Source organism: Lissotriton helveticus, chromosome 1_1, assembly GCF_964261635.1.
Source record: "Lissotriton helveticus chromosome 1_1, aLisHel1.1, whole genome shotgun sequence".
Taxonomy (NCBI): domain Eukaryota; kingdom Metazoa; phylum Chordata; class Amphibia; order Caudata; family Salamandridae; genus Lissotriton; species Lissotriton helveticus.
Genome location: NC_136057.1, coordinates 1,736,243,835 through 1,736,258,014, shown reverse-complemented (window position 1 = coordinate 1,736,258,014; position 14,180 = coordinate 1,736,243,835). Strand labels below are relative to the sequence as shown.

Sequence of the window (14,180 nt, the reverse complement as noted above, 5' to 3'; positions counted from 1 at the left end):
GCAGGCTGCGAGCTAGAATTGTTATTCCTTCTGACCATTTGGTCATTTCCTCCTCTGATGGTGCAGTTCACTCTCCGCTGCTGGGAACATTATTTATGAATAAAGTTGCTTTTCTGCTTCCTGCAACATGAAGTGCCTTCTTCATTTTGGCAATGAGGAACCCAGTTTCCCCTAGCTGTTTTTATCACTACAGAAAGCGATTTTTTTGGGAAAAAATAAAAAAAGAAGAGGATTTCACATTCATTTTAAAAACTGATACGACTTTCCCACTCTTTAAGTGGCGTGAACCTCGCGGCGCTTGCGCACTGTGCGTGCCACCATTTGTACTAACGTTTCTATCTCCTGTGTTCATGCTGATAGTGCTTCGTATCCCCACAACAGCGGCTCTCAATTCACAGCCTCCAATCATTCTGCAACCATGAGGTATCATTTTTTTTTCTCATTTTTGCCTCGTTTTTTGTCATTAAGCAGCAATGCTGTACTCCACCACCACCTTTATTGCATACTCTTGCGGATCAACCTGTGAAGTGGAGCAAATGGTTGGCTTTATTCAACAACTTTATGGTGGCTATTGATGCCAATTCTTTTGCATCTTCCAGGGAAAAGGGTCTATTACTCAATTTTATTGGTTCTGAGGCACAAGAAATCTCTAAACACTTACCGGAGTTGCAACCTCTTCACGGTGTTGAAGTTTAAGATGAGTTCATAGAAGCTCTGTCTAGGCTTAAATTACATTTCACTGTTGAACTCAATATTGTTATTCTAGGCATAATGGTCTTCTGAACCATTCGAAAATTATGTAGGAGCATTTTGTATTTCAGTGGTTACATGTGACTTTGGTAACATCACAAAACAATACATTCGTGGCCAGGTTATGATGCATTTCTGTAACAAGAAGATTCAACAACTTCTCAGACACAAAAATCCTTCTCTTGCGGAGGTTGTTGAAGTTACCAAAGGGATTATTAGATCTTTTAAAGTGTTCAATGTGGAAAAGAAGGCCAATTCGAAAGGCGACTATTTGATATACCACCAGACATAAGTCATCTAAAGTTAAAAACACACTCTTACCAACAAAGGAAAGTGCTACAGATGCGGATCAGGACCGCATCTTAATAAAATGGGGTATCCACGTATTTCCAAGGAATGGTTCAAATGTGGGAAAGGAGGACATCCTGCCAATATGTGCAAGTCTCAATGAAACATCAATACTATTCAGGAGTGTAGGAAAGAGAAGCAAAATGAAGTGGATGAGAAAGAAAGCATAATGCCTTTTGGGAAAGGCCATGAGAAACTCTTATCTATTATTGATCCGGATCCTTGTGAACCACCCAATTGCGAAGTTACGGTTGATGGAATCAAAAACATGATGTTAATTGACTCTGGTTCACCATTTTCATTACTTTCTTATGTGTTTTTTAAGAAATAATGGCAAGATACAATCTTAGAATTTAATGCTATCAGGGCTTATTGCTATGGGAAGGCTACTATTAATATCCTTGGTTATTTTGTGGCATCTGTTTCATTTTCTTCTTGCACCATTTTAGGCAAGATTTACGTTGCTAAAAATGGTCAACATGTCCTTGGTTGGCAACCTACAACCTGTCTTGGATCCTGCTGCTGATTTTCCTTTTCATTGTATGACCATACAATAAGGTTTGAGGGAATTATTTTGCAGTATAAAAATGTGTTTCACAAAGAATTGGGTGTCGTTAAGAGATTTTCTCATACAGTTGAACCCAAAGCTGATGCATCTCCTGTTAGGCATAAACTGAGGGATGTGCCTTTAAGTACCAGGAAGGATCTTACTTTGGTTTTGAAACAGCTGAAGGAAGAAGGTACTATGAAAGCGGTTGACACTTCTGAATAGGATTCCCACATAAATTCGGTTAAGGAAAAGTCTGGTGCTTTCAAATTGTGTGCATATTTACAATCCTTAAATAAACAAATTGCATTACATTGTCATTCCCTTCCAAAAATACATGAATTGTTAGCACAACTAGAAGTAGCAAGGTTTTTTATGTCACTTGATTTAAAATCTGTATATCAACAACTAGAATTGGAAGAACGTTGTGGAGATCTCACACGATTTATCATGCTTGAAGGGGATTTTAGATAGCATCGGCTACGTCAGTTTTTCAAAAACGTATGTTTTCCTTGTTTGAGAGTACTGAGGCTGTTCTGGCATTTCAGGACAACATATTAATATATAACTGATGCTGTTGATTTACATAATAATAGGCCTTCCAAAATATTACATTTTACATGACAAGAGAATGAAGTTACAAATGGAAAAGTGTACGATTCTTACTCAAGAGGTTGAGTACCTTGGACATGCCATTTCTGGAAAGGGTATTATTGCTTCAAAATAAACTTTGCTTCATGCTATGGAGTCATTGCATACCCCAGCTGATAAAGACCATTTGAGATCGTATCTTCAGTTGTGTGAGTTTTATTCCTGTTTTGTCAATGGATTTTCCCAAATAGCTTTACTTCTTCAGCAACTTCTCAAAGAATGCAAAAAAATCACTTAGTTACAGGAACATCCATCAGATTTTGAAACCCTTAAACATTATATTGTCAATGCTAATCTATTGCTTCATTTTAATCATAAGATGCATTGCGTATTATATGTTGATGCCAGTGCTGAAGGGCAAAGAGCCATGTTGAATCAGAAGGTCCACATGGGTGAAAAAACTGTGGCTTTCGCCTCAAGACAGCTTTCCTTTGCTGAATCTAGATATTCGATTATTGAAAGTGAGGCGCCAGCCTGTGCTAGGGTGGTTGAGCATTTTAAGATCAAAGGCTTTCATTATCAAGCCTTATCATAAAGCGTTGTTTACGTTACCTAACAGCAACGACACAGTCAAAGCCTCTGTTCGCTTGGTAGGGATTTTGACTAAAATGTATGAGTATAATTTTTGTGGCAATTATATTCCAGGATCTTGTAATGTTGTAGCTGTTTTTTTATTTAGAAGTCCTGTTGGTGATGTTAAGGTCAAGTCTGAATTAATTGAAGAATGTGTAGTGAATTACGTCTTGACTTTGTGAGAGGTATGAGTTTTCTATTGAGAGTTGGCTGGAGGGTTGCAAAGCTGATGATGATTTGCGCATGGTCCTAGATTTCACCAGAAAGGGTTGGCCTCAGGAAAAGTCACTTTCTCCTAGTATTTTGGAAGGTTAGAGATGTTCTGTCTGTTGCTGTTGGCATTATTTGCAAGAGGACTGCATTATTCCTTCCAAGAATATTCACAAAACTACTGTTAAGTTGAGTCTTTCAGGACATTTAGGTGAGATTCTCACTAAGAAGAGAGTTAGAAAAATATTTTGGTGACCATATATGGATGCGTAAATAGTGGGATTTGTTAAACAATGTCCTATGTCTATGAATTCTGACAAGTATGTTAATTATCAGTTAGGTTAAATATGGTCATATGGGGTTTCCCGAAAGGACTTATTGGGTCCCAATGATAATTTTTCTCAATGTAAGATCTATGCTTTTGTTCTCATTTATTATTTCTCATTGTGGGTACTGACGGAGAGAGCGGTGCCTCCTTTTTACCTGAGCCGCAGCCAGGTGAGGTGAGATGTTCTCCTCATGCATTTCGGATGCTGTCGGCATTACGGGATTTGCAGAGGAAGGGTTGTACATTCCTGATTACAGGTGATTCGTTGTATCTGTTCCAACCGTTTCATGTGTACTTGTATTTGTCACAATTCGTTACATTATTATTTTTGTCACATTTGCAGTAGCAATATAGTAGTGGTCCTGAAGAAGGCATTGGAAGAAAAGTTTTCCTTATATGCTGAAACATGTTGACCTTTTTTCAAATAACTGATAGTTATTCGGCCGTTTGCACTGTTTTTAGTTTGGGCTGTGAGAGATATTGATAAAGGTTGGTTCTCTCATAGGTCAATTTTAATTCACTTATCACCATATCATAGTGCACTGCATTTTATCCCCACACATTTTTTCCCCACACAATTCAATCGCTCTCTTCTGGTAGTTCAGTTAGGAGTTTAGTTTCTCACTGACAACTCTTAAAAAAACATCCTCGGGCTCCCCTTTCCCTCTTTAGCGCTTAGTGCCACTAGCGTGACACCAAGAGGAGACCCAGATGATGATGTCACCATTGGAGAGTGATGGGAATCCGTCCTCTTGAATAGGACTTTCTATTTTAGCGGCCTTAGTCAAGGAAGTTGGCGCATATATATTTTTTGTTCTAGACTTCTTAGTGTTCAAACTGCTAATTTAAGACTCTTGGATATCTTTGTTGTGTACGTGTTATGTATTGGGGTAAAGTATCCGTGTTAGGTCTTTAAAAGTTGCCTCAGACCCTATCTAAATCTGAGTGTTTTTCCATACTGTAACTGCTCCAATTCTGGTACAGGGTTTTTTCCTTTAGCAACGTTGGAAGGGAGGGCTCTTTGCACTGATCTCAATCCTTCTAAAATAAACAAAGATTTACCCATTATTGAACTTTAAGAATTTATGACAAGGCTAAGGACAATGTGTCAAAAACTGTAATGGAAATGTGAATGATTTCAAGACAAGCAAAGTTATGTTACCTGTGGGTCTTTGTTAAGATCAAATTACTTTTTCTTGTTAATAAAGGAGAGTCACCATTTTGAAGAGTATACAAGGTTATTAGAGTGGGGAACTCTTCTGCAAAGCTCACCAATAACACTTGATGGAGTCGGAATAGACTGCCTAAAGTTGATTAATGTTTGCTTAACAGAGAAGCCTTTTCAGATATGTCAGACGTTAGAGAGAGTGTGTTCAAAATGGCCTTGACTTTTCTAAATTTGATTTATGTTCAGATTCTTGCTGACAATGTCCTTCTTTTGCAGCTGGCGTTACATTGTCTACTCCTGAGAGTTCAATGGGTGATACTGAGAATTCAATGGGTAATCCATCACATGGCAACATTTTGTCTACTAAATCTCTTGATGCTGCACCAGCTGATATGGAGTTCAAAGGTAATTCTGCTTGCTGCATTGTGAAGTGCCTTCTTCAATGGTCAACGACCTTTCAGCTATGCCAATGCTTGTTTCTTTTTGTTTAGGCACTCCAGCACAGTCCATGTGCTTTCCAGCTGTCTCCCTCGTGTGCTTTTCTCCCTCCGTCCATACTGCTCTCTCTCTCATCTACGTGCTTCTATCCCCTCACCCACACTGATGTTGCTCTCTTTCATGCTTCTTTCCGGCACTCCACATTGCTCTTTCTCCTGTGTTTTCCCCCCCATCAACCGTGTTGCTTCTTCCCTTCTGCTTCGTTTCTTCTTCCCTGCCTGCCATTTTGCTTCACTCATCCACCCCACCCCTCCTGAACCCACTCATCATTTACATTTTATTTTTAAAGTGCTTTGGAACTACGTTTTAAAAGTGTGCTTTCATGCTATTTTTTAGGTCGAGGCTACCGTCCCACAGCAAAGCTGTGGGGGGCGGAGCCGAAGATTTAATGAGTTCAACAGTGGTGCTTTAACACGCCTCTCTCTTCCATTGGCTAGCTTCGTAAATGGAGGCTAGCCATTGGAAGAGATGTGTGCCAATTGCTATTTTTCCCGCCTTGATGCGATCCGTGGGCGTTTCTGCCTCTTTTTTTAAGTCCTGCCCACCACACCCTCCCTCTCGCCGAGGTCCCATACTCTTTTCCCCGGCTTGATGCGATTTGGGCGTTTCTGTCTCTTTTTTTTTTTTATAGTCCCGCCCCCCACACTCTCCCTCTCGCCGAGGTCCCAGTCTATTCCTCCTGTAATGTACCTTTTGCTACCGCTTGTTTCTCTGTGCCTTCACCTCTCCAGCCCCTCCCTGCTCACCGTGCTCCTTGCTTCCAGCCCAGGCCAAACTCATGCCTTCAAAACGTGACAGCATTGTACAGCCCGGTCGCCTTTTGGTCTCCATCAGTGTGTTAAAGTGCAAAGCCATCAGCCTCCCTCCCACCTTCCCCCCTAATTGCTTTCACGGCCGCGAGGCCATGAGCTACTCCCCCCCGCCGCTTGCATTTCCCGTACTTGTTAGGTCTCGTTTGAGACCTATTGCTGCCGAGTTGCTTGTCAAGGGACACAGACAGGGGCACGAGCGGCGATTCTGGTCAGTGAACGCGCAGATTCTGGTTTGTGCACGCGCTTCTAAGACGTGCTTCCCAGAAACTGTGAACATGCACCAGCCGCCACCACACGCACCAGCCGCCACCACATGCACCAGCCGCGCACACACGCACCAGCTGCCCACACACGCACCAGCCGCCCCCAGCCACGCACACACGCACCAGCTGCCCACACACGCACCAGCCGCCCCCAGCTGCCCACACACGCACCAGCCGCCCTGGCCGCGCACACGCACCAGCCGCCCGAGCCTGTGCACGAGCCCCCAAGGCACCAAGTCCCACTCACCGGGTGTCATCTCCTCCGCCTCCATTGACGTGGCACACGCGGTGCTTCCCTCACTGATGGAAGCCCCGCACTTGCATCCACAGCCTCAGTCACCACTTTTCTGCCGCCACCGCCGGGCTCCCCCTCCGGCATGGGAGCCCCGCGTCACCACTTCCATCTCGACGATACACTTCGTGGGCACGGGCTTATGGCGGAAGTCCCGCCCCACAACAAGCATGACGCTGCCGGACTTCCGGTTTTCGCGCCAGATCGGGCCGGTGGCTTGCCAGGAACTCAAGCGATTTCCAGGTACTTGTTTCCGTTAGTATTCAATGTTTCACAATAATTGGAACTCCCATGCATGATTCAACCAGAATATTGCCTGGTTCTAGTTTTACTTGCTGCACATTTATGCATTGCACGTTCCTGTTCATACTGCTCTCTCTGAATAAAGAATTAGGTTTTTGCCCTTAGACAGTGTTCGGGTGGAGGAATGATAGGGCACCTGGTACCCCTGCATTTGTCCGGCCTTATATTAATAATATACGTACTCAAAATATCCTTCACTGTGGCAAATACTACTGTTGCTGAGTCGCTAGTATCTAGCCAACCATCAATAGCTGTTCCTTTGAGGAGTGTCGGGTATTGCAGACTGTGAACTCTTGTTTAAACTTACACAACTTAAAATGGTGTAGAAAGGGATGGCTTCATAATACTGGTGATCGCAAACTTACAGGCTGTCATGTTTGTTCTAGACAAGTGTATTTATTTATTTTGTGTCCTTATTTATGTAGTGAGAAGGCAAAAGGAGCTCAGTATAGAGAGACAGCAATGGAAACCTCTCACCATAAAAGGAGAAGGGAAACAAGGGCCATGTCACTCGTTGGGAAGAGCTCACAGGCCTCATAAGCAACCTTATGTCATAGGAGTTCTTTGTATGGCCCTCATACGAGCTCCCTATAAAAGATTTAACACTTGAATGCATAATCATTGGACATTTTCTTTTCACAAGTAAAACAATTAACCTCACTTGTTGTTGTTCCGTGATTTATGCTAATGGTCCCACACATCCCACAACATATTCCTCTTGATTGGGCAGCTTTATGGTCTAAACTATTTCTCCTTTGACTGATGCTAGCCATTCCCACAAAGTTGGGGGGCAAGGGAGCACTCACTTCAAACATATTTCCCATTGTGCCAATAACATTAATACACAAGCATTTGCAATGCAATACGCGAAGGAACTTCGAGCTGACCTTGCAAAGAACAGGATATCACACTTTCTCCTTTACCTTTGAAAAATCGGAATTAACAATTAATTTAAAATCACTGGAATCCCCCTTCACTGTAAACTGCGGAAAGAAACACGAGACCTCCCCAAGCGACCCTCACACCCCCTCACACCCTCACACAACCTCTCACCCTCACATCCCTCACACACCCTCACCCTCTCACACCCTCACCCTCACACACCCTCTCACACACCCTCACCCACCCTCTCACCCACACACCCTCACACCCACTCACCCTCACCCCTGCCTCACCCTCACACCCTCTCACCCTCACACCCCTCAACCTCACCCCCTCACCCTCACACCCCCTCACCCCCACACCCCCACACCCCCACACCCTCACACCTCCTCACCCTCACCCTCACACCCCCTCACCCTCACAACCCCTCACTCACCCCCACACACCCTCACCCCCTCACCATCACCTCCTCACCCTCACACACCCTCACCATCACACCCCCTCACCCACCCTCACACCACCTCACCCTCACACACCCTCACAACCTCACCCTCACACCCCCTCAAACACCCTCACCCTCACACCCCTCTCATCCTCACACACCCTCACTCACCCTCACACCCCCTCACCCTCACACACCCTCACCCTCACACCCCCTCACCCTCCCTCACCCTCACACCCTCTCACTCTCACACACCCTTACCCTCATACACCCTCACTCCTAAACCCCCTCACCCTCACACCCCCTCACACCCTCACCCTCCCTCACCCACCCACCCTCACACACCCTCACACCCCCTCACCCTCACAGCCCTCTCACCCTCACCCACCCTCTCACCCTCACCCACCCTCTCACCCTCACACACCCTCACTCACCCTCACCCTCCCACACCCTCACCCCCTCACCCTCCCACACCCTCTCACCCCCTCACCCTCACACACCCTCTCACCCTCACACACCCTCACCTTCTCACCCCCTCACCCCCCTCACCCTCACTCTCACACCCCCTCACCCTCACAACCCTCTCACCCTCACTCACCCTCACACCCTCATCCTCCCCCTCACACACCCTCTCACCCCCTCACCCCCTCCTCTCACCCTCACACACCCTCTTACCCTCACACACCCCCACACACCCTCTCACTCTCACACACCCTCTCACACACCCTCACACACCCTCACTCACCCTAACTCACCCTCACCCACCCTTACACACCCTATCACCCTCACACACCCTCACTCACCCTCTCATCCTCACCCTCACGGACAAGGCTTGCCTGGGGTGACGACTTCCCTTGTAAAGGGGAGAGTTGGGCTTGCAAAACAGTTTTACCGCTCTCTGAAAATGCTGCGTGTTTCACTTGGAGAGCGCGGGGTGTGTTTATGATTTCACTTGGAGAGCGCGGTGTGTTTCATTCCCACGGTCTCTGAAGTCGCATCTAGGCTCTGCGGCTGGTCCATTTTGCAGGGCTGTAGGGGGCGCTGTATAGCATGCCTTCACTGTTCGCTGTCCCGCCTTCCCGAGGATTATCTCTCTCCATCTAGACATATGTCCCGGATAGCACCCCCTCTCGTTATCACACGCTGATTGATCAAAAGTCTGATGGTCCTAATTTACACCTTTGCCTTCACATGTACTGACTAATTTGTGCCCCTCTCTCACTGCTAAAGGGAGTACAGCCCCCTCTTAACCTGCAGTGGAAGCTTCTCGCCAGTGACCCGGTCATGCACACTGCCTAATCTTCCACAAGGTTTTCTCCCACTGAAGCCTGTGCTCTTCCTTTGACAACCCACCCCCACTCTCATATGTTCCAAGTCTTCACCCCTCCCCCCAAAACAGCAACGGGATCGCTATTCACAGAGTCGCAAATATACAGAAGGTGGTCGACACCTTGTCCCCTCCAAGGTGACCCTGTGGGGTCTCACCCCCAGACTTATAAAGGGCTCGGGGTCTCCTTCAGTGTAGGGACCACAATACCCCAGGAGGGTAGCGGAGGATGCCGGGACACCCAGAGAATGTAACCAGTGATGCTCCATACATAAGGGGGTGTAATCTTAGACGTCTGTCCTCATGGGGAACAGTGCCAAGAGGCCTGCCTGTGAAGGGATGTAACTAGCACCTGCCTACAAAGGGAATGTAAGCCTAGATGCCTGCCTGCCAAAGCCTTGTTGCTGTAAACGTCGGGATGCCCTGAAAGTACTGTCCCAGATGTCTTAATACAAGGGAATGACTGTGGAATGTAACCATACATGTGTACACACTGGAATTACTAGATGATGTAACCTCCACAGCCAGGAAACGTAGGTGTGTAAATGTCCCTGTAGTATGTAGCTGTATATATATCCTATTACGCTTACAGTGTGACTACCAATGTCAAAGGTTACAAGGAAGCCTAACCACATAATTCTGGATTCTTTACGATTGTGGAAATGTCATTAAAGACTGTTACACACCCAGGGAATGTAATTGCAGATGCCTCTTAAGCAGCTATTGTACATTTCTGGCGACCCATGGGGTGTTAGCGCAGCTATTTGGGAATGTGCAGTGCTGCTGTGTTATTCAGTAGATGTGCAGAGGTGGGGCAGCTGGGGGAACGAGGTTAGACAACTTGGGCAATGAGTAGGTAAGTAGGTGATCGGCCTAAACTGGGGAATAACTGCCTGAATGCTGACTGACCAGCTTTGGAAATCTCACTGATCATTGATTCAGAGAGCAGAACATGCTGCCGAGATAAGGGAGGGGACAGGCGGAAGGAGGGGGCAGGCAGCCATGAAAAGGGAATACTGTGTAACCTGGTTCCTATGCTTTGAGCCTTTGCTGGCTCTTGGAATTATGCTCTGGGGCTCTGTGTATGTGTGTGTGGCTCTGTGTATGTGTGTGTGGCTCTGAATGTGTGGCTCTGAATGTGTGGCTGTGTGTGTGTGGCTGTGTGTGTGTGGCTGTGTCTGTGTGGCGCTCTGTGTGTGTGGCTCTGTGTGTGTGTGTGGCGCTGTGTATGTGTGTTTGTGGCTCTGTGTGTGTGTGGCTCTGTGTGTGTGTGGCTCTGTGTGTGTGTGTGGCTCTGTGTGTGTGTGGCTCTGTGTGTGTGTGGCTGTCTGTGTGCGTCTGTGGCTCTGTGTGCGTCTGTGGGTGTGTGTGTGTGGCTCTGTGTGTGTGTGGCTCTGTGTGTGTGTGTGTGTGGGTGCAAATGCAATAGGTCTCGCATTTGCCAGCACGTAAATACAATTTTGTCATTTACAATGCCAATACCTCTAACTTTTGCAAAGGCGAGACCGTTGCATTGTAAATGCTTGTTTTATTTACTTATCCATCTCGGATCTGTAAAAATAAAAGAGACATTTTGTTGGGGTGCGCAAGTGTGTTGAACGTGCCACGTTGTGTCTTTTTTTTTAGCAATGCTGCAGAGTAGTCACAATGCTATACAGTATGGCTAAAGACATTGGCAAAGCAAAGCAAGATAGTACAAATGTCTTAAGATTTCCCCGGTTGAACAACAACCGCGATACCAAGGTTGGAGCAATTGTGCTGGGGCTGCTAGGATGACTTATTTGACCATGTCCCTAAAACTGCAATTAGAAAATCAGTGATCCGTGGAGGTAACAGGCTTATATTTTTCCCAGTTTTAATATCTGTCACATTGGCCACAAAGGGGGAGCTGCTGGTGTTCATCAAGAACATAGAAGGACTTGGAGTCCCCCCATTGCTCATCGTTGATTGACTTGCCTCTCACTCTCTTTTGCCTGCTTCCTATTCGTATATTGTCATTCTTGTGATTTCCCCTCCAATGCCTTTTTGCCAGCTCTTTTGATTGGCTGGCTTCTATGATCCTGTTATGTGCTTTTCAAGCACTACTGCTTTCCCTTTGGTTACGCACTCTACAAGATTGCATGTCCAGCTATCTCCTTTTTAGGTCTCGCCTACGCAGCGTGCTGCTTAGGAGGGGGGACCTTTAGCAATCGCTCAGGACTTTTGCTTAAATGAGTGCATGTTTTGCATTGGTTTCAATTGCCACTCGGGCATTTTGGCATTTCCCTTGCAGTAGCGAGCAGCGGCGCCATCTGTTACTCATCTGCCGCAATCACGGACACGCCTTCCAGATTGCCAATATGCCTGCCACAGTCCCTGCTCTTGGCCGCACTCCCCCACCCCTCCCACTTGTTTATTTCGTGCCGTCACGGCCACGTCTTGTCAATCTGTAATATGCCTAGGACTCCGCACACTTTGTCTGACGTCACATTATGTGCCAAGTTTCACAAGCTCAATAAGCATCCAGCTGCTCCATTCTGATCAGGCAATGGATGGAATGCCAACTTTATGTCTTTGGCAACTTTTTCAGCCTTTCTCATACATTGGCGACAGAGAACTTCAGGTAGATGAGTCCAAGCAGGGAGAATGCTTTTAGCATGATGCCCTCACAGTGACTCAGAAAGAACTGTCTCTTGGCTGGGCTTTCCTGAAGAAGTCGCTGCTAGTGATGTCACATTATTATGGGGAGTATCAGAGCACAGTTCCCATCACAGTGAGCTCTGCTGCACAGCTCCATCTGCACTGTTGCCTCCCACAGCCCCAAGAGATCTCCAGGAGGGATTCCCTGGAGCATGGCATACGTCTACCGGGTGATGCTTCCATTGTCCTTTTAACTGGGCGCTCTGGACTGGTGTCCTCGGGTGTCACCACTGTGTCGTTAGTAACTCAAAGAAATGAACCGTCCGCATTTCCGTAGAAGAAATTCCTCCTCAAACCTCTAGATGGCGATCTTCTCATGAGGTGTTATGCAATGCTTTTGGGAGGTTTCCTCCATTGCCTTAAGAACTTGGCTTGATGCGGGCAGTGAAAGCTCAGCACGGATGGGGCACAAGCTGTCCAAATGTGACGTCCTGCTGTGTGGTTAGCTGAGGCTCTTCATAACAAGCACGAGTTTTCCTTAATGTTGGTAACGACCCCACCAGCCCATCACCTCACTGCAAACAACCATGTGAGTTTTGTTTGCGAGTCCACCCTTCTCTCTAGTATCAGGTTCAGGTGACTATTTCTGCGTTTTTCAGTGGCTCTAGGCCATTGATAGCCTCATTCAAGACTGGGGAACGTGACATCTACACCAGGACGAGGCAGCAGGTGTGTCAGCCGCACACCCACAGGACACCCACAGGCTGGGACGCGGCGCCATGAAAGGGACGTGAGGTAGAGCAGAGTGAAGAGGAAGCTGCAGATGACCCCTACACCTGTTATTAGTCACAGTTCTTTTGCTTGGGTTTATGTTTTCTGGTGAGGATATGGAGTAACAGCCAGAGCTGCCCACTTTGGAGCTTGGGGAACAAGGTTCGAGTCTCGGCTCAATATCCTGTGATTCTGGGCAAATCACTTAATCTCCTCATACCTATAAAAAATGAATGTGTCCTTGTGTAACGTAACTGGTGCTTGTTTAAAGCACTCCAATACCTTCGGGTCAAGTTCGCGCTATGTAAAACTGCAACAAAAAAAATGAAAAATCACCGAGCACCATGTCTACTACGATCCTCCACCACTGTTATGTGTTGCACGGGGCTGAGAGGAGGGCCACAGTTCGTATATATTCAGCAGAGCCTGTATCTTCCCACCTCTGACAAAGAGCAGTCATCGAGGCCTACTTTGGTAAGGTGCCTTGGAAAGAGGTGAGTTCATTCCAGCAGAGCGCCCTACCATATAAAACAAGCATTGGCATAGCAAATAGGTCTCGCCTTTGGGACCTTATAAGTGTTTAGCCATGTAACAGTTAATGTTGTTGCACCAAGGATATTGTACTGGATAACTATCCACTTATAAGGTCCCAAAGGCGAGACCTATTGGCTACGCTAATGCTTATTGTACTTCTCTCCTGAGTACTCTGTGTTGCTCTCTGTCACCCTGTCCTTTTCCCCTGTTGCTTCTTCTCTCCACCCCCTTCCTATGTGTTGCTTCTGTCCCCCTGCATTCCATTTTGCTTCCAGACCCATGCCCTTCTTCTCTGCCACCTGCTGCTTCTCCTCCCCACCCAATGTGTTGCATTCCCTCATCCATGCCCTGCATGTGCCCCACCCACTCCCTCAGTTTTGGCGAAGAACCCTCCGTGTTGCTTGACCCCGCTTGCTTAAAAAAATTGCTTTCAACCATGGTTTTGTTGTGTGCTAAAAGCACTTACAAATTTATATGGCTGGCAGTGTAAAAGGCTTTTTTTCTGAGAAGAATGGCTAAAAACCATTGACAAAGTCTGTAGGTCTCAAAGGCTAGACCTATTTTCTTTGTCAATGCTTGTTTAAGTCTGGACTGACAGTGCAGTGGTGTGCCAGTGCTTTGTTACCACTCTGTTACAACATATACATATAGTGAGCTTCAGAATGTTAACATGTCAGACCTCATGCCATTGACAGTTTAATATAAATTCCCAATGCCTTGAAAGTGTGTCCAATGCAATGCAGGAAAAACTAGTTTGCATTTTGGAAATTCCAGCCAGTTAGTGCATTCAATACTTTATCTCGCACACATGCATCCATGCATTTTATTATAGATTTTTTTTTCACTGCAACAGGCGTTTTGT

The 14,180-nt window shown here is 46.2% G+C and overlaps 1 protein-coding gene across 2 annotated transcripts in view; it reads left to right on the top strand.

Annotated features, from left to right (window-relative positions):
• Positions 1 to 14,180, top strand: part of LOC144833910 (intercellular adhesion molecule 1-like) — a 253,982-nt gene that overhangs the window by 52,117 nt on the left and 187,685 nt on the right. For both annotated transcript variants that reach the window (XM_078689199.1, XM_078689200.1), the window contains exon 2: positions 4,852 to 4,980. In XM_078689199.1, coding sequence (XP_078545325.1) covers positions 4,852 to 4,980 — 129 coding nt within the window. The remainder of the gene's footprint in view (positions 1 to 4,851; positions 4,981 to 14,180) is intronic.